General features: G+C 43.4%; 1 protein-coding gene across 1 annotated transcript; it reads right to left on the bottom strand.

The window, feature by feature from the left end:
- Positions 1–14,357: 14,357 nt before the first annotated feature.
- On the bottom strand, positions 14,358–18,783 carry LOC123044697 (formin-like protein 16). The gene is made up of 4 exons (XM_044467527.1): positions 18,245–18,783; positions 18,042–18,139; positions 14,698–14,781; positions 14,358–14,604 (listed from the first exon to the last, which is right to left on the bottom strand). Exons 1-3 carry the CDS (start codon positions 18,765–18,767, stop codon positions 14,701–14,703), a joined length of 702 nt encoding a protein of 233 aa, XP_044323462.1. The 5' UTR covers positions 18,768–18,783; the 3' UTR covers positions 14,358–14,604; positions 14,698–14,700.
- Positions 18,784–18,800: the final 17 nt, after the last annotated feature.

The following is an 18,800-nucleotide window of genomic DNA, read 5'->3' as shown; positions in this document are numbered from 1 at the left end:
AACTCGATTAAATGATAAATCTCATCCAACCCATCACCGTCCAGCAAGCCTACGATGCAATTACTCACGCACGGCCGTGAGCATCATGAAATTGGTGATGGAGGATGGTTGATGATGATGACGGCGACGAATCCCCCTCTCCGGAGCCCCGAACGAACTCCAGATCACCCTCCCGAGAGAGATTAGCTTGGCGGCGGCTCCGTATCGTAAAACAAGATTATTTCTTCTCTCTGATTTTTTTCTCCCTGAAAGCCAATATATGGAGTTGGAGTTGGCGTTAGAGGGCCACCAGGGGGCCCACGAGGTAGGAGGGCGCGCCCAGGGGGCGTCCCCCACCCTCGTGAGCAGGGTGTGGGCCCCCTGGTCTTCATCTTTTGCGAGGATTTTTTATTGTTTTCTCTAAGGTGTTCCGTGGAGTTTCAGGTCATTCCGAGAACTTTCATTTTCTACACATAAAACAACACCATGGCAATTCTGCTGAAAAGAGTGTCAGTCCGAGTTAGTTCCATTCAAATCATACAAGTTAGAGTCCAAAACAAGGGCAAAAGTGTTTGGAAAGTATATACGATAGAGACGTATCAACTCCCCCAAGCTTAAACCCTTGCTTGTCCTCAAGCAATTCAGTAGACAAACTGAAAGAGAAAAAGAAAAACTTTTACAAACTCTGTTTGCTCTTGTTGTTGTAAACATGAAAAGCCAGCATTCAAGTTTCGGCAAATATTATGAACTAACCATACTCACAATAACACGTAGGTCTCACAATTACTCATATCAATAACATAATCAGCTAGCGAGCTATAATAATAAAACTCGGATGACAACACTTTCTCAAAATAATCATAACATGATATAACAAAATGGTATCTCGCTAGCCCTTTCTGAGACTGCAAAACATAAATGCAGAGCACCTTTAAAGATCAAGGACTGACTAAACATTGTAATTCATGGTAAAAGAGATCCAGTCAAATCATACCCAATATAAACCAATTATAATGAATGCAAACGACAGTGTGCTCTCTAGCGGGTGCTTTTAATAAGAAGGGTGATGACTCAACATAAAAGTAAATAGATAGGCCCTTCGCAGAGGGAAGCAGGGATTTGTAGAGGTGCCAGAGCTCGGTTTTGAAATAGAGATAAATTATATTTTGAGCGGCATACTTTCATTGTCAACATAACAACTAAAAGACGACGATATCTTCCATGCTAAATAGATTATAGGCGGTTCCCAAACAGAATGGTAAAGTTTATACTCCCCCTCCTCCACAAGCATCAATCCATGGCTTGCTCGAAACAATGAGTGCCTCCAACATTCAACAGGTCCCAGGGGGAGTTTTGTTTGCAGTTATTTTGATTTAGTTTGCATAAAGCATGGGACTGGGCATCCCAGATACCAGCCATTTTCTCGTGAATGAGGAGCGGAGTCCACTCCTCTTGAGAATAACCCGCCTAACACGGAAGATAAGGGCAGCTCTAGTTGACATATGAGTTATTCGAGCATGCAAAACAGAATGTTTATTTGAAGGTTTAGAGTTTGGCACATACAAATTTACTTGGAACGGCAGGTAAATACCGCATATAGGAAGGTATAGTGGACTCATATGGAATAACTTTGGGGTTTAAGGAGTTTGGATGCACAAGCAGTATTCCCTCTTAGTACAGGTGAAGGCTAGCAAGAGACTGGGAAGCGACCAACTGAGAGAGCGACAACAGTCGTAAACATGCATTAAAATTAATTCACATCAAGTACAAGCATGAGTAGGATATAATCTACCATGAACATAAATATCATGAAGGCTATGTTGATTTGATTCTACTACATGCGTGAACATGTGCCAAGTCTAGTCACTCAATTCATTTAAAGGAGGATACCATCCCATCATACCACATCATAATCATTCTAATAGCATGTTGGCACGCAAGATAAACCATTATAACTCATAGCTAATCAAGCATAGCACAAGCAACTATAATCTCTAAATGTCATTGCAAATATGTTTACTTCATAATAGCTGACTCAGGAACGATGAATCATCATATTTACAAAAACAAGAGAGGTCGAGTTCATACCAACTTTTCTCATCCCAATAAGTCCATCATATATCATCATTATTGCCCTTCACTTGCATGACCGAAGGATGTGTATAATAATAAGAGTGCATGTGCATTGGACTAAGCTGGAATCTGCAAGCATTCAACTCAAAAGAAAGACAAGTAATATGGGCTCTAAGTTAAATAAACAATCATGCATATAAGAGCCATTAAGCATTTTCAATATGGTCTTCTCGACCCCCAAAAGAAAGAAAAGAAAATAAAAACTATTTACACGGGAAAGCTCCCAACAAGTAAAAGAAGAACGGGAAATATTATTGGGTTTTCTTTTTTAATTTCTACTACAAGCAAAGAAGTAAACTACTACTATTTTTTTGTTTTTTATTAAGGTTTATTAAACACACAAGAAGAAAGTAGGAAAAATAAAATAAACTAGCATGGATATTACAGTGAAAGAGTATGAGCATCGACAGCTAGCAATGAGTGTGTGTGAACATGAATGTAATGTCGGTGGGAAATACGTACTCCCCCAAGCTTAGGCTTTTGGCCTAAGTTGGTCTATTGCCAGGGATAGACTGGCGGATACCCGTAGGTGAAGCTGGGGTCATACTGTGATGAAGAAGACTCTGACTGCCACTGGCTGGCAGCCTCCTCTGGATCCCAAGAATAAACAGATAGTCGTGGAGGCTCATCTTGTGGCTCCGGTTCCGGGGCTGGTGCAGGATTCCGATAGGCTGGAACAGCTGACCACGGAATGATGTGAGGACCTATAGATAAGTTAAACAAAGAAGGAGCAGGCAAAGTAATAGTCTCAGGGTGATGTTTATCAAAGTATAATTTGTATTTGAGCTCCCCTTCGCGACTCTTAACAAGAAAGTCATGCGCTATCATACTCTTATAATCTAAATAAGCACGAGGCAGCGCTGTTTCTTCTTTCTCCTCATGCCTAATAGGTATTTCAAAATGTTCAGCTAGGTGTGAAGCATAAATGCCTCCAAAGATGGGGCCCTTAGTACAGTTCAGACTTAACCGTCTAGCAACAATTCCACCCATACTAACAGAGTTATTGCGGTATAAACCATGGAACAAAATAATAATATTGGGAATACTAAGGTTCCCAAAGTTCCCACGTCCAATCAAGCAACGACTAGCAAATAAAGCGAAGTAGCGTAAAACGGGGAAGTGTATGCTAGTGATCCTTGCATCAGAAACCTTCCTGGTTTCTCCCATAGTGATAGTGTTAATAAAAGCTTCTACTTCATTACGGTGGGGTTCATCTAAGGTGCCCTCAAAGGGTATTCTGCAAACCTTGCAGAATTCAGCTAATGTCATCTCTTTAACAACGTCATATAAATGAAACTCTACTGTCGGAGGTGATTTCTTAGGGAAAAAGTAGAAGTTTTGCACAAAAGTATTTGTGAGTAAGAGATACTGATGATGTTGGTCGTGGAGGAAGTTGGTGAGGCCAGCATTCTCAATCAATAGATAGAAATCTTCATAAATCCCAGCTCTCCTCAAGAAGTCATCGAAAGGCCATTCACATGGCCGGACCTCCGCGGTGCGGGGCAAATTAAATTTGGGCTTCTGCTCTTCTTCCTTTTGTTTTTCGTTAGAGCTTCGGCTCGACGAGCCCCTCAAAAATTTCTTCATTATTTCTGAAACAATCTGAAATTTTTAGTAACTTCAAATAAAAGTGAACCAACTTCAATAAAATTGATAGCAACAACTCCCATAAGTGCCTAGGGCCTATATAAAGCATTGGAACTACTTGGAACCATATAAATTTGACATGCAAGCTCAAGAACATGGTCACCTATGCAGCACAAATTTTCAATGAATAAAGCACTAGAACAAAAACTAATTGGACCAATGGAGGAGTCACATACCAAGGAACAATCTCCCCAAGCAGTTTTGCGAGAGGTGCTTTGAGCAAGGAGATCGAAAATCACAGTAACGGGGGCTGGAACTCGTGCTTGAGTTGGTTTTTCGTGTTTGTGTGAGGCAGAGGAAGAAGATGGGTGCAGGGATAAGTGGAGGAGGGCCACCATGGGCCCACGAGGTAGGGGGTGCGCCCAGTGGGGTAGGGCGCGCCCTCCACCCTCGTGGCCAGGTGGCAGCTCCCCCCGTGGTAATTTTTGCACAGTAAATCCTCAAATATTCCCGAAAAAATCATATTAAATTGGCATGGCATTCTGAGGACTTCTATTTTCGGGGTATTTTTATATTGCACGGATAAGTCAGGAAACAGGCAGAAAAATACTATTTTACTTTATTTCTACTAAATAACAGAAAATATAAAGAGGGTACAGAAGGTTGTGCTTCTAGTTTCATCCATCTCGTGATCATCAAAATGAACCCACTAACAAGGTTGATCAAGTCTTGTTAACAAACTCATTCCGAATAATCACAAAACCAGAGAAATTTCGAATAACACTAAGTTACCTCAATGGGGATATGAAAATCCCCAACAATAAGAATATCATACTTTTTCTTGACAGTAGGGAGAGGAAATTCAAAACCTCCAAATATAATTGATGGAATTTTTCCAATAGAGTTGATACTATAAACTTGAGGTTGTTTCCTCGGAAAATGTACCATGTGCTCATTGCCATTAACATGAAAAGTGACATTGCCTTTGGTGCAATCAATAACAGCCCCTGCAGTATTAAGGAAAGGTCTTCCAGGAATAATAGGCATACTATCATCCTCGGGAATATCAAGAATAACAAAGTCCGTTAAAATGGTAACATTTGCAACCACAACAGGCACATCCTCACAAATACCGACAGGTATAGCAGTTGATTTATCAGCCATTTGCAAAGATACAACTTATTCAAATCAAGTCTATGATATAAAGAGAGAGGCATAACACTGACACCGGCTCCAAGATCACATAAAGCAGTTTTAACATAATTTCTCTTAATGGAGCATGGTATAGTAGGTACTCCTGGATCTCCAAGTTTCTTTGGTATTCCACCCTTAAAAGTATAATTAGAAAGCATGGTGGAAATTTCAGCTTCAGGTATCTTTCTTTTATTAGTAATGATATCCTTCATATACTTGGCATAAGGATTTGTTTTGAGCACATCAGTTAATCGCATACGCAAAAAGATGGGTCTAATCATTTCAGCAAAGCGCTCAAAATCCTCATCATCCTTTTTCTTGGATGGTTTCAGAGGAAAAGGCATGGGTTTCTGAACCCATGGTTCCCTTTCTTTACCATGTTTCCTAGCAACGAAGTCTCTTTTATCATAACATTGATTCCTTGATTGTGGGTTATCAAGATCAACAGCAGGTTCAACTTCTACATCATTATCATTACTAGGTTGAGCATCAACATGAACATTATCATTAACATTATCACTAGGTTCATGTTCATCACCTGATTGTGTTTCAGCATCAGAAATAGAGATATCATTTGGATTCTCAGGTGGTTCAGCAATAGGTTCACTAGAAGTTTGCAAAGTCCTATCATTTTTCTTTTTCTTCCTCTTAGAAGAACTAGGTACATCAATATTATTTCTCTGAGAATCTTGCTCGATTCTCTTAGGGTGGCCTTCAGGATACAAAGGTTCCTGAGTCATTCTACCAGTTCTAGTAGCCACTCTAACAGCATAATCATTTTTCTTACTATTCATTTCATCAAGCACTTCTTTCTGAGCTTTAAGTACTTGTTCTACTTGAGTGGTAACCATAGAAGCATGTTTGCTAACAAGTTTAAGTTCACCTCTAATATCAGCCATATAATCACCCAAGCGTTTAATCATAAAGGTATTCTGTTTTAATTGTCTACCAAAATAAGCATTAAAGTCATCTTGCTTAAACATAAAGTCATCAAACTCATCCAAGCACTGACTAGCAATTTTAGTAGGAGGGACTTCAGCTTTATCATATCTATAGAGAGAATTTACCTTTACTACCTGTGTCGGGATATCGGGCAGGAGGTTCTTCAGTGAATAAGTAATTGAGATCGTATACTTCTTCAACAGGCGGTAAATTAAGACCATGTATTTCTTCAATAGGAGGTAAATTCTTAACATCTTCAGCTTTAATACCTTTTTCTTTCATAGATTTCTTTGCCTCTTGCATATCTTCGGGACTGAGAAATAGAACACCTCTCTTCTTCGGAGTTGGTTTAGGGATAGGCTCAGTAATTGGCTCTGGAACTGGCTCAGGAGGTGGCTCAGGAGGTGCCCAATTATTTTCATTTGCCAACATATTATTCAATAGAATTTCAGCTTCATCCGGTGTTCTTTCCCTAAAAAGAGAACCAGCACAACTATCCAGGTAATCTCTGGAAGCATCAGTTAGTCCATTATAAAGGATATCAAATATTTCAGGTTTCTTAAGAGGATGATCAGGCAAAGCATTAAGTACCTTGAGAATCCTCCCCCAAGCTTGTGGGAGACTCTCTTCTTCAATTTGCACAAAGTTGTATATTTCCCTCAAGGCAGCTTGTTTCTTATGAGCAGGGAAATATTTAGCAGAGAAGTAATAAATCATATCCTGGGGACTTTGCACACAACCAGGATCAAGAGAATTAAACCATATCTTAGCATCACCCTTTAATGAGAACGGAAATATTTTGAGTAAATAAAGGTAGCGCGATCTCTCATTATTAGTAAACAGGGCAGCTATATCATTTAACTTAGTAAGATGTTCCACAACAGTTTCAGATTCATAGCCATAAAAAGGATCAAATTCAACCAAAGTAATTATATCTGGATCAACAGAAAAATCATAATAATCCTTATCAGGAACACATATAGGTGAAGTAGCAAAAGCAGGGTCGGGTCTCATTCTATCTCTAAAAGATTCTTTACTCCATTTAATAAGCAACCTCTTAAGTTCGTATCTATCCTGGCAAGCAAGAATAGCTACAGAAGATTCAGCATCAAAAAGATAACCCTCAGGAATAGCAGGCATATTTTCATCATCACTAATATCATCGTATTCAGGTGCAATAATTTCTCTTTCTCTAGACCTAGCAATTTGCTCATCAAGAAATTCACCAAGGGGCACAGTAGTATCAAGCATAGAAGTAGTTCCATCATAAGTATCATACATAGCAGAAGTGGCATCATCAATAACATGCGACATATCAGAATTCATAGCAGTAGCAGGTTTAGGTGTCGCTAGCTTACTCATAACAGAAGGAGAATCTAGTGCAAGGCTAGATGGCAGTTCCTTACCTCCCCTCGTAGTTGAGGGAAAAATAGTAGTTCGATCATCTTTCAAGTTCTTCATAGTGTCCAGCAGATATAAATCCCAAGTGACTCAAAGAATAGAGCTATGCTCCCCGGCAACGGCGCCAGAAAAAGGTCTTGATAACCCACAAGTATAGGGGATCGCAACAGTTTTCGAGGGTAGAGTATTCAACCCAAATTTGTTGATTCGACACAAGGGGAGCCAAAGAATATTCTCAAGTATTAGCAGCTGAGTTGTCAATTCAACCACACCTGGAAACTTAGTATCTGCAGCAAAGTGTTTAGTAGCAAAGTAATATGATAGTGGTGGTAACGGTAACAAAAGTAAAGACAGCAAAAGTAATGTTTTTGGTATTTTGTAGTGATTGTAACAGTAGCAACGGAAAAGTAAATAAGCGAGAACCAGTATATGGAAAACTCGTAGGCACCGGATTAGTGATGGATAATTATGCGGATGCGGTTCGTCATGTAACAGTCATAACATAGGGTGACACAGAACTAGCTCCAGTTCATCAATGTAATGTAGGCATGTATTCCGTATATAGTCATACGTGCTTATGGAAAAGAACTTGCATGACATCTTTTGTCCTACCCTCCCGTGGCAGCGGGGTCCTATTGGAAACTAAGGGATATTAAGGCCTCCTTTTAATAGAGAACCGGAACAAAGCATTAGCACATAGTGAATACATGAACTCCTCAAACTATGGTCATCACCGGGAGTGGTCCCGATTATTGTCACTTCGGGGTTGCCGGATCATAACACATAGTAGGTGACTATAGACTTGCAAGATAGGATCAAGAACACACATATATTCATGAAAACATAATAGGTTCAGATCTGAAATCATGGCACTCGGGCCCTAGTGACAAGCATTAAGCATAGCAAAGTCATAGCAACATCAATCTCAGAACATAGTGGATACTAGGGATCAAACCCTAACAAAACTAACTCGATTACATGATAAATCTCATCCAACCCATCACCATCCAGCAAGCCTACGATGCAATTACTCACGCACAGCGGTGAGCATCATGAAATTGGTGATGGAGGATGGTTGATGATGACGACGGCGACGAATCCCCCTCTCCGGAGCCCCGAACGGACTCCAGATCAGCCCTCCCGAGAGAGATTAGGGCTTGGCGGCGGCTCCGTATCGTAAAACGCGATGATTTCTTCTCTCTGATTTTTTTTCTCCCCGAAAGCCAATATATGGAGTTGGAGTTGGCGTCGGAGGGCCACCGGGGGGCCCACGAGGTAGGGGGCGCCCAGGGGGCGCCCCCACCCTCGTGAGTAGGGTGTGGGCCCCCTGGTCTTCATCTTTTGTGAGGATTTTTTATTGTTTTTTCTAAGGTGTTCCGTGAAGTTTCGGGTCATTCCGAGAACTTTTATTTTCTGCACATAAAACAACACCATGGCAATTCTGCTGAAAACAGCGTCAGTCCGGGTTAGTTCCATTCAAATCATACAAGTTAGAGTCCAAAACAAGGGCAAAAGTGTTTGGAAAAGTTGATACGACGGAGACGTATCAAAATACCATAATAGGTAGGTATGGTGGCTGTTTTGAGGAAGGTAAATGGTGGGTTTATGGTACCATCAAAAGTTGCGCGGTACTAGAGAGGGTAGCAACGGTGAAAGGGTGAGAGTGCGTATAATCCATGGACTCAGCATTATTCATAAAGAACTCATATACTTGTTGCAAAAATCTACAAGTCATCAAAACCAAGCACTACACACATGCTCCTAGGGGAAGGGTTGGTAGGAGTTAACCATCGCGCGATCCTGACCTCCACACATAAGGAAGACAATCAAAGAAACACCTCATGCTTCAAATTTGTTACACAAAGGTTACCATACGTGCATGTTACGGGACTTGCAAACCTCAACACAAGTATTTCTCAAATTCACAATTACTCTACTAGCATGACTCTAATATCACCATCCTCAAATCTCAAAACAATCAACAAGCATCAAACTTCTCATAGTATTCAACGCACTTTATATGAAAGTTTTTATTATACCCATCTTGGATGCCCATCATATTAGGACTAGTTTTATAGCTAGACCAAATTACCATGCTGTTCTAAAATACTCTCAAAATAATATAAGTGAAGCATGAGAGACCAATAATTTCTATAAAATAAAACCACCACCGTGCTCTAAAAAGATATAAGTGAAGCACTAGAGCAAAATTATCTAGCTCAAAAGATATAAGTGAAGCACATAGAGTATTCTAATAGATTTTGATTCATGCGTGTCTCTCCCACAAGGTGTGTACAGCAAGGATGGTTGTGGTAAACTAAAAATCAAAGACTCAAATCATACAAGGCACTCCAAGCAAAACACATATCGTGCGATGAATAAAAATATAGCCTCAAGTAAAGTTACCAATAGACGAAGACGAAAGAGGGGATGCCTTCCGGGGCATCCACAAGCTTAGGCTTTTGGTTGTCCTTGAATTTTACCTTTGGGTGGCTTGAGCATCCCCAAGCTTAGGCTCTTGCCACTCCTTATTCCAAAATCCATCAAATCTTTACCTAAAAACTTGAAAACTTCACAACACAAAAGTTCAACACAAAATCTCATGAGCTCTGTTAGTATAAGAAAATAAACCACCACTTTAACGTATTGTAATGAACTCATTCTTTATTTATATTGGTGTTAAACCTACTATATTCCAACTTCTCTATGGTTCATACCCCCCGATACTACTCACAGATTCATATAAATAAGCAAACAACACACGAAAAACAGAATCTGTCAAAAACAGAACAGTCTGTAGCAATCTGATTTGTTCGAGTACTTATGTAACTCCAAAAATTCTTAAATACATTGGTGGACGTGAGGAATTTGTCTATTAATCATCTGCAAAAAGAATCAACCTAAAAGCACTTTCCAGTAAAAAAAATGGCAGCTAATCTCGTGAGCACAAAAGTTTCTGTTTTTTACAGCAAGATTGCAAAGACTTCACCCAAGTCTTCCCAAAGGTTCTACTTGGCACAAACACTAATAAAAACAAAAAACCACATCTAAACAGAAGCTAGATGAATTATTTATTACTAAACAGGAGCAAAAAGCAAAGAACAAAAATAAAATTGGGTTGCCTCCCAACAAGCGCTATCGTTTAACGCCCCTAGCTAGGCATAAAAACAAGAATAGATCTAGGTATTGCCATCTTTGGTATGAAATTCTTCAATTGAACACACACATAACCCTTAGGAGGTTCTTTGGTTTTGTTAATGATCAAACTCGTAGGCAAGAAATCAAGAAATTCATTTGTAGCAAAAGGTTCCTTAACGATATCAAAAAAGTTGGGGTGAACACTTATTGATTTGAGGTCTTCATTTTCCTTACTAGAAGATTCACCCATGTTTTTAGGAACGTAGATAAACTTGGCAACTTTGGTAGGAGGAGGATTTGAGGTATTTTTAACGGCAGAAAAAGCGGACCCCAAGTTGGTAATAATATCTTCGAGTTTCTCAATTCTAGTGGAATCTTGATCTATCTTCTCATTAACTATGGGTTTCTTCTCCATAAGATTTTCAGAGTAACTCCTACCTTAGATCCATATTGGTTTGGTTGTGGATGTTTTTATCCAAATTTTTGATTAACTCTACAGTGGCAATTTTATTTTCAATAATATCAAGCCTTTGCATCACATGTTCCAAAGTTAAAATAGTTCCATTGACCAAAAGAGGTGGTGGGACTAACAAATCTATCATAGCATTATAAGAATCAAAAGTATGGCTTTCCAAGAAATTCCCTCCGGTAATGGTGTCAAGAACATATTTATTCCAAGGAGTGATGCCTACGTAAAAATCGCGAAGAAGAACAGAAGTGGATTGCTTTCTAGTAGATCTATTTTGAGCATTGCAAATTCTATACCAAGCATCTTTTAGATTTTCTCCTTCCCTTTGTTATAAATTATGAACTTCATTATCGGGAGTATTAACAATGATAGGAGGACTAGCCATGAAGGCGAAACAAACGATCTAACACACGGACGCACAAGAAGCAAGCGAAAAGAGGCGAACGGAAGAGGGGCGAGGAAAAGGCAAAGGTTTTCGAAAATCGTTTTAGAAGTGGGGGAGAGGAAAACGAGAGGTGAATGGCAAATAATGTAATGCGAGGGAGAAGAGTTTATGATGGGTACTTGGTATGTCTTGACTTGGCGTAGATCTCACCGGCAACGGTGCCAGAAATCCTTCTTGCTACCTCTTTAGCATGCGTTGGTTTCCCCTTGAAGAGGAAAGGGTGATGCAGCAAAGTAGCGTAATTATTTCCCTCAGTTTTGAGAACCAAGGTATCAATCCAGTAGGAGACAACGCACAAGTCACCTAGTACCTGCACAAACAATCAAGAACCTTGCAACCAACGCGATAAAGGGGTTGTCAATCCGTTCATGGTCACTCGCAAAAGTGAGATCTAATAGAGATAGTAAAGTAAATATTTTTGGTATTTTTGTTGTATAGATTGGAAAGTAAAGATTGCAAAATACTAAGCGAGATGCGATGTAAACAAAAGAGATGTAATATAATAGGAAAGAGACTCGGGGGTCATAGGTTTCACTAGTGGCTTCTCTCAAGATAGCATGTATTACGGTGGGTGAATAAATTACTGCCAAGCAATTGATATAAAAGCGCATGGTTATGAAGATATCTAAGGCAATGATCATGAATATAGGCATCACGTCTATGTCAAGTAGATCGAAACGATTCTGCATCTACTACTATTACTCCACACATCGACCGCTATCCAGCATGCATCTAGAGTATTAAGTTCATAAGAACGGAGTGACGCATTAAGCAAGATGATATGATGTAGAGGGATAAACTCAAGCAATATGATATAAACCCCATCTTTTTATCCTTGATGGCAACAATACAATACGTGCCTTGCTACTCCTATTGTCACTGGGAAAGGACACCGTAAGATTGAACCCAAAGCTAAGCACTTCTCCCAATGCAAGAAGGATCAATCTAGTAGGCCAAACTAAACCGATAATTCGAAGAGACTTTGCAAAGATATCAAATCATGCATATAAGAATTCAGAGAAGAACCAAATAATATTCATAGATAATCTTGTTCATAAATCCACAATTCATCGGATCTTGGCAAACACACCGCAAAAGAGTATTACATCGAATAGATCTCCAAGAACATCGAGGAGAACTTTGTATTGAGAACCAAAGAGAGAGAAGAAGCCATCTAACTAATAACTATGGACCCGAAGGTCTGTGGTAAACTACTCACGCTTCATCGGAGAGGCAATGGTGTTGATGTAGAAGCCCTCCGTGATCGATTCCCCCTCCGGCAGATCGCCAAAAAAGGCCCCCAGATGGTATCTCATGGCTATAGAAGGTTGCGGCGGTGGAAAAGTGGTTTCGTGGCACTCCCTGATGTTCTAGGGTAGAAGGGTATATATAGGCGAAAGAAGTACGTCGGTGGAGCTACGAGGGGCCCACGGGGATGGGGGCACGCCTACCCCTCCTGGGCGTGCCCTCCTGCCTCGTGGCTTCCTCGTGGAGTTCCAAACTTCGACTCCAAGTCTTCTTGATTGCTTTCGGTCAAAGAAAGATCCTCACGAAGGTTTTATTCCGTTTGGTATTCCTTTTCTGCATAACTCTAAAATAGGCAAAAAGAACAGAAACTAGCACTGGGCCTCCGGTTAATAGGTTAGTCTCAAAAATAATATAAAAGAGCATATTAAAGCCCATTAAGTATCCAAAACAGTTAATATAATAGCATGAAACAATAAAAATTATAGATACGTTGGAGACGTATCACCTCGCGCCACCGGATGACGAGCCACCGGCCACCGGGGTGGCGTTGAGGTCGATGGGCGCGGGCGCGGGCGTGGAAGGGGCGACCATGCTCACATCGGGCGAGCACTCCCCGGAGAGGCGGGAGGCCTGCGGGTATACGTGGAAGCCGGGCACCGGGTTGCAAGCCGATGCGCGGGGCGAGTCGGGCAGCATCATCCGAGGAAACACCGATGAGCCGGTGCTGGTCGCGGCGACGGTGGCGTTGAGGAGGCCGTGCTAGCCAGGGTTTAACCCTAGCATGTAGAGCGCCTCCCTCGTTGCCGCCGTGACGTGGGCGTTGGTGACCTCCTGCTGCGCGGCGGCGGCAACGGCGGCCTGCGCGGCAGCCTCATCCCTCGCGTCTGCGGCGTGCCTCCGGTCCTTCCTCTTGGTCGACTCCCTTGCCCGTTGTGCGGGCGTCAGCGGCTTCTTTGGCTTGGCCGCGGCAGCGGTCTTGCAAGGGGCACGAGGCTTGCCTTTCCCGACGGGGGCGGGGGCACCGGACGAGGCGAGGGAGGCGAGGCCGGCGGCGGCGTCGAGGTCGATGGTGTCCTTCATGGCGGGGTGTGGGGCGGGAGAGCGCGGGCGGGAGGGTTTTTGGAGGAAAATGAGGAGAAATGGTAGTGGCTGCCACCGACCGACGGGTCTGGGGAGAGGAGTAGACGAGCGCGCGCGTCCCTCTCGTGTCCGCGCCGACGCAAATCCGCTCAAAAATGGACTGGGGACGGGTCGGCAGGCGGACGCGCGTCCGTTTGGGTCGGCGCGTTGGGCCGACTTTTGTGTCCGCGCCGACCCAAACGGACGCCAAGCGGACGAAATGGGTCACCCCACCCCATGGGAGTTGCTCTTACCCCTTGTGTTCTGGCACGGCCGCCCTATGGGGCCAGCCATCGGGACACTTTTTCTGTGAACGAATAGAAACATCTTCATAGACAAGGTGGTGCCGGCGGATCAGGTGGGCAAACTTCTACATGTACATACCGCTCGTCCCGGAAGACCATACAGAAGTGGGTATACGTTTTTCCTTCTCAAAAAAAAAATAAAGAGAAGTGGGTATACGTTCTTGTGGAAAGGCCATACTGCCCTTATTATACGTGTTTAGTGAGGGGGTGTACCGAAAAGGAGCTCAATAAGTTTTGAGAGAGAGAAGTAAAGTGAGCACTAAAAAGGGTCATTTAGGACAAGTATATGCAATGAGATATGATCACTCGCCGAGGGGATCCAGACCCAGCAGGGGTAAAGTGAAATGATGAGGGAAATTTATGCCGTGCAATCGATATGCAATGCAAGACAATGTGATAAGATGTTGAACTGCAACATTTAGCCACTGCAAATACGCAATTTGCGTCTCAGATTACAGCAGACCCTGAAAGGAGCCAACAAAAAACAATAACTTCAGACTCTCGATGATCCAAGTGCCCCTTGTGTCAAATGTAGACCCTACTTCATCAGGTAGATAAAGAGGCAAAAACTCTTGAAGCCCCAATGACAAGATCTAACAAATAGAACTTCGCTTCACTACACACACAACCTGGAATGAAGTTTGCTGCCAACAGGATTAAACATGCAGCCGATCAGCAAAAAGAAAAAAGAAGGATGAGAAACAAAAAGGAGTGAATGTTTAACCATATGGACCAACCTTCTAAACTTTCTGCACTTTATTAGTAGTAGTAGTAGTAGTAGTAAGCTCCTTTGGCTTCCCAGCTTTGCCATATTCCACTTCCTACAGCGACATCAGAAAGATGCAACATGTAACCTTTGTCCATTGAAATAAGCATCTCACTGATTTGGTCCAAGTAATAAATGATCAGATTTTACTGAATGGAGCAACAAGTGGGTTAAAAAATACAACTCCACAGCCACAGGGCGTCTGAGTGACACCCCTTGAGAAATTGCTTCCGCATATGCATGGAGGTATGATTTGGAGACACAAGGGCTGATAACCCTGAAGAACGCATTCATCAAGTCGATAAAAAAAAAAAAGAATCCTAGATGGGAAACTAGTAACCCTATTCTTATATCAAATAATATTTACACTGTAAATCATATCCAGCATTCTTCTAAATTGCAGCTACAGAACCCAAGTTCAATGGGGCAGATAGAACCGTGGGGCATGGGGTGTGTGACAATGGAAGTTAGACCGGATCACTGGAACTGAATGCACACATGCATTCATCACTAGATATAGCTAATCCAGTTGCAGAAGCCATAAGAATGTGTTTGCATACCATGCCTTACAATGCTCTAAGTGCCAAGAGATACAATAAAGGGCACCATTGAATATATTTTCATATACCCATTTCCGCTAATCTAAGCAACAATTTTCTTTAAGCCTTGACAATATTAAAATAGCTAGGTTTGAGGATGATTTTATTTTGAAACAGAAATGCTGCACCATATTCCCTCCCATCCACAGAAATAAATAGTTTACAGCATCTACAACCGCAACTCACAAATGTGACCCCCCCCCCCCCCATACGTCACAAGTGCCCGGATGCGTCCGCGGACAGCGCCCGGCCACCCCTCAAATGTCCGCGTCCACAGCCGTCCCCCTCACACGAAAACCCCCAATTCCAACAATCTTCATGCAAAGTTCAAACCAGCATACGCATTTCATCTAGATTAACACACATAGCATTGGAGAGTTCTCATACATGCCATCGGACTACCAAAAATTGGCATGTTCTACTAGCTATAAACTATGGCTATGGAGGAAGTTCACCCACGGCCGCCCTTCCCTTGCCCTTGCCCTCTTCGTCGCATAAGTAGCGGTCGAAGATGCACTATGGGTCAAGTTAAATCTACTCTTTGGGGGGGAGGCCGCCGAGGGCATGGAGTGCCCGGGTTTGCTCCAGTGCGAGAGCACGCCGTCTGGGCTTGCCGCTTTGCCAGGATGCAGGCATGGAGGGCATCAACGCTCTTGTCCTTTGCAGCATGGCGCAACTTCTCCCTCGTACGGCGGGCACGCCGCTCCTTGACGCATCAGTGGTCGTGCCGTATGACGGCGTTGACCTTGGACTTAGAGCCCGACGTCACGGGGGCGAGGCTCCACCACAAGGGTTGTGTTGCCAGCCCGGAGCCGTCCGGTTAGGCGCGCGGGTACCTCCAGCCGCTGCTCGTCGCCTCCGGTTCTGCCGCGGTCATGCGCCCCAAGCTGCCGGATACAGGCCCCACTTGCGCGGATGCAATGGATTCCCACCAAGTGACTCTGATGGCGGAGCACGGGTTTCCTCCCTAGAACAGCGGACAACCAGCTGGACAGCCAACTCCTCTTCCTTGCATGGGACGAGGTCCCAGTCGATGGATCCGGAGTTGCCAGACTCAGATCCGTCACCCGTCGGATCCAGAGTTGCCGGACTCAGATCCGATGCCCGCCATGCTGGAGAGGAGCTGGGGGAAGCGGATTGGAAGTGGAGTCGAGTGGCTAGGGTTTGGTCCGGGATGCGGCTAGGGGCGCATATTTGTGGGTTTAGGGTGGGCCAGTCTGACGTGGCGAACGCGACAGGGTCTCCCCATATCCGTCCCACATACGGGCTGGGTTTGGGGGGTGCCGGACAGCCTGGGCGTATGGGGGGTTTTGAGTGGTCCAGTTGGGTGGCAATTTCGTGACCGGGCAGTGACAGGGCCGTCCGCCCGGACCTATAGGGGAATTTGAGGGATCCGGATGTAGATGCTCTTAGATTATGTGCACTCTGGCTATCGATATCTTTTTAAACATTTATATCGTGTCTTGCCTTCAAAGTATTATAGTAACGGAGACTTTAAGTATATTACATTACAACTTACCCTTTTGAACTGGAGGGCATAGTAACACTATCTCCATGGTAAAAGGTTCAACAAATCCTTTCTGAATATTATATTTGTAACGACCTAAGGCTTCTACCAATTCGCTATATCATTATTGTAACATGATGACATCTCCTACAATTAGAAATACTCCAACCATTACAAAATCTAACGCCAACCACCTTCAACCCCAAATTGTATTATGAATGTGAAATTATGCAATATATAGGCCAAAGTATGAAATGACGCAAGTATAGATACACTAATTACACATCAAGTATGGTACCAAAGACAACTATTTTCAACTGTAGCAACACGCTAGTAGTATTATGCTTGTTTCTCTCCAATCCCCAATCAAACCTCCTATCACTCTAGTGCCATTTCTGCGTTTGAACATATGGTTAAAGGTTAAAGGGTAGAATTAGATTAATGACATGAGCACTTGAATGATGCAAATAACATAACAGCAAAGACAAGGTCTGTTATTTCACCTGCTTGCCAGTGATGATTGTCAAGAATAAACATAAGGCGGACACAAGTATGTTGAGAGGCTATAATCAATTCAAACAGCCGGTGCACTCAAAGCTAGAACAAGGGAACAACTTTACAAAAGCTTCAAAGTGAAAGTATGCTACTCTAGACATATGACAAGCCTAGTGCACATTTTGTGCCCAGGGAAATTCTTCATCATTTCTATAGGAGCTAAAAGGTGTGATTAGGCATCTATTCTTGCCTTGTGTTTCTATCTTCCTTTTCCAGCTTTACAGATACTATAACAAGATGAGATTGACTTTAGTTTTGCAGTAAGCACTAGGAACCAGTACTGCCTAATCAACACTTGAACCTCAACTGATAACAAGAGCAGCGCAACCACAGATGCAATTCACCCACCAAATCTTCATCACAATAATTATCATAATTATAAAGACTGCAAAATTAGTACGTACTCCCTCCGTTCGGAATTACTTGTCGTGAAAATGGATGTATCTAGACGTATTTTAGTTCTATATACATCCATTCCCGAGACAAGTAATTCCGAACGGAGGGAGTATGAAACTCTACTCTCAAATTGTTCTCACATGCAGTCGCAGATCCAGTTAAGAACATGAATGAAAAAGAGAACCAAGTGGACACGCATGGAATCCGATTCCTCAAAGCTAGAGGGAAACTGCAGAGGAGAAATCGAAAAGCACGAACCTTGCCGGTGGTATCGTAGTAGTCGTTGAGAGCCCACTGGTACTTAGACTGATCCAATCCGAACCAGTTGGCGACGTACTCGTCCAGGCTCGCGTGCGCTGCGGCAACCCAGAAGAATCCCGCGCATCAGAACACGCAATCCAGGAAATGTGAAGAGAAAACTGAGATGCAATTGAGTTGACGAAAATGTTTTCCCCCATCACCTTCCTGCACGCGCGCGACGGCGTCCCATAAGAAGCCGAACACCGATCCGTCGTGCTTGCCCCCCGCAGAAGCCTTTCCGTACTGCGGCGGGGGCACCTGCACAGGAGGCAGGGACACCTTCACGGGCGGTGCAGGGGGCGAGAACTTGACCGGCGGCGCGGGCGGGCTAGCGCTCTTCTGCGGCGGAGGCGGTGCCGTACCCGTGCGGGAGGTAGGGGTGGAGAAGTCCGGCCTTGGGGAGTCGGACGGGCGCGAGGAGCGCGGGGTGCTGGCCGGCGACGGCGGCGTGATGAAGACGGTGAGGTTGCCGGCCCTCCCTATCATCGGCATCGGCGGCGAAGTCGAAGGCGAAGGCGAAGGCGCAGGCGAGGATCCCATTTGAACGGAGGCGGAGAGAGAGCTAGAGCTAGGAGGCCGGGAGCGAGGGGACTCCCGTGGGAAAGGCCGAGACGCCATTGCAGACAATGGCAGTGGAGGTTTTGTTGGCAGTGGAGTAGGGAGTAGTAAAATGTTGGCCCGCATCTCTTTTGTTTTATCCTTTTCTCCTAATTAATT

The sequence above is a fragment of the Triticum aestivum genome, chromosome 2B (genome assembly GCF_018294505.1).
Source record: "Triticum aestivum cultivar Chinese Spring chromosome 2B, IWGSC CS RefSeq v2.1, whole genome shotgun sequence".
NCBI lineage: Eukaryota > Viridiplantae > Streptophyta > Magnoliopsida > Poales > Poaceae > Triticum > Triticum aestivum.
The sequence above is the reverse complement of the archived record's forward strand: the minus strand, read 5'-3'. Positions and strand labels throughout refer to the sequence as shown.

Bases quoted from the DNA above. Each gene is read 5' to 3' on its own strand.
- LOC123044697 (XM_044467527.1), bottom strand. From the start codon at position 18,767: ATGCGGGCCAACATTTTACTACTCCCTACTCCACTGCCAACAAAACCT. The intron at 18,140-18,244 runs GTGATGGGGGAA...GGGTTGCCGCAG, and splicing joins CGTCGCGCGCGTGCAGGAAG to CGCACGCGAGCCTGGACGAG. The intron at 14,782-18,041 runs GTTCGTGCTTTT...ATGTCGCTGTAG, and splicing joins ACTACGATACCACCGGCAAG to GAAGTGGAATATGGCAAAGC.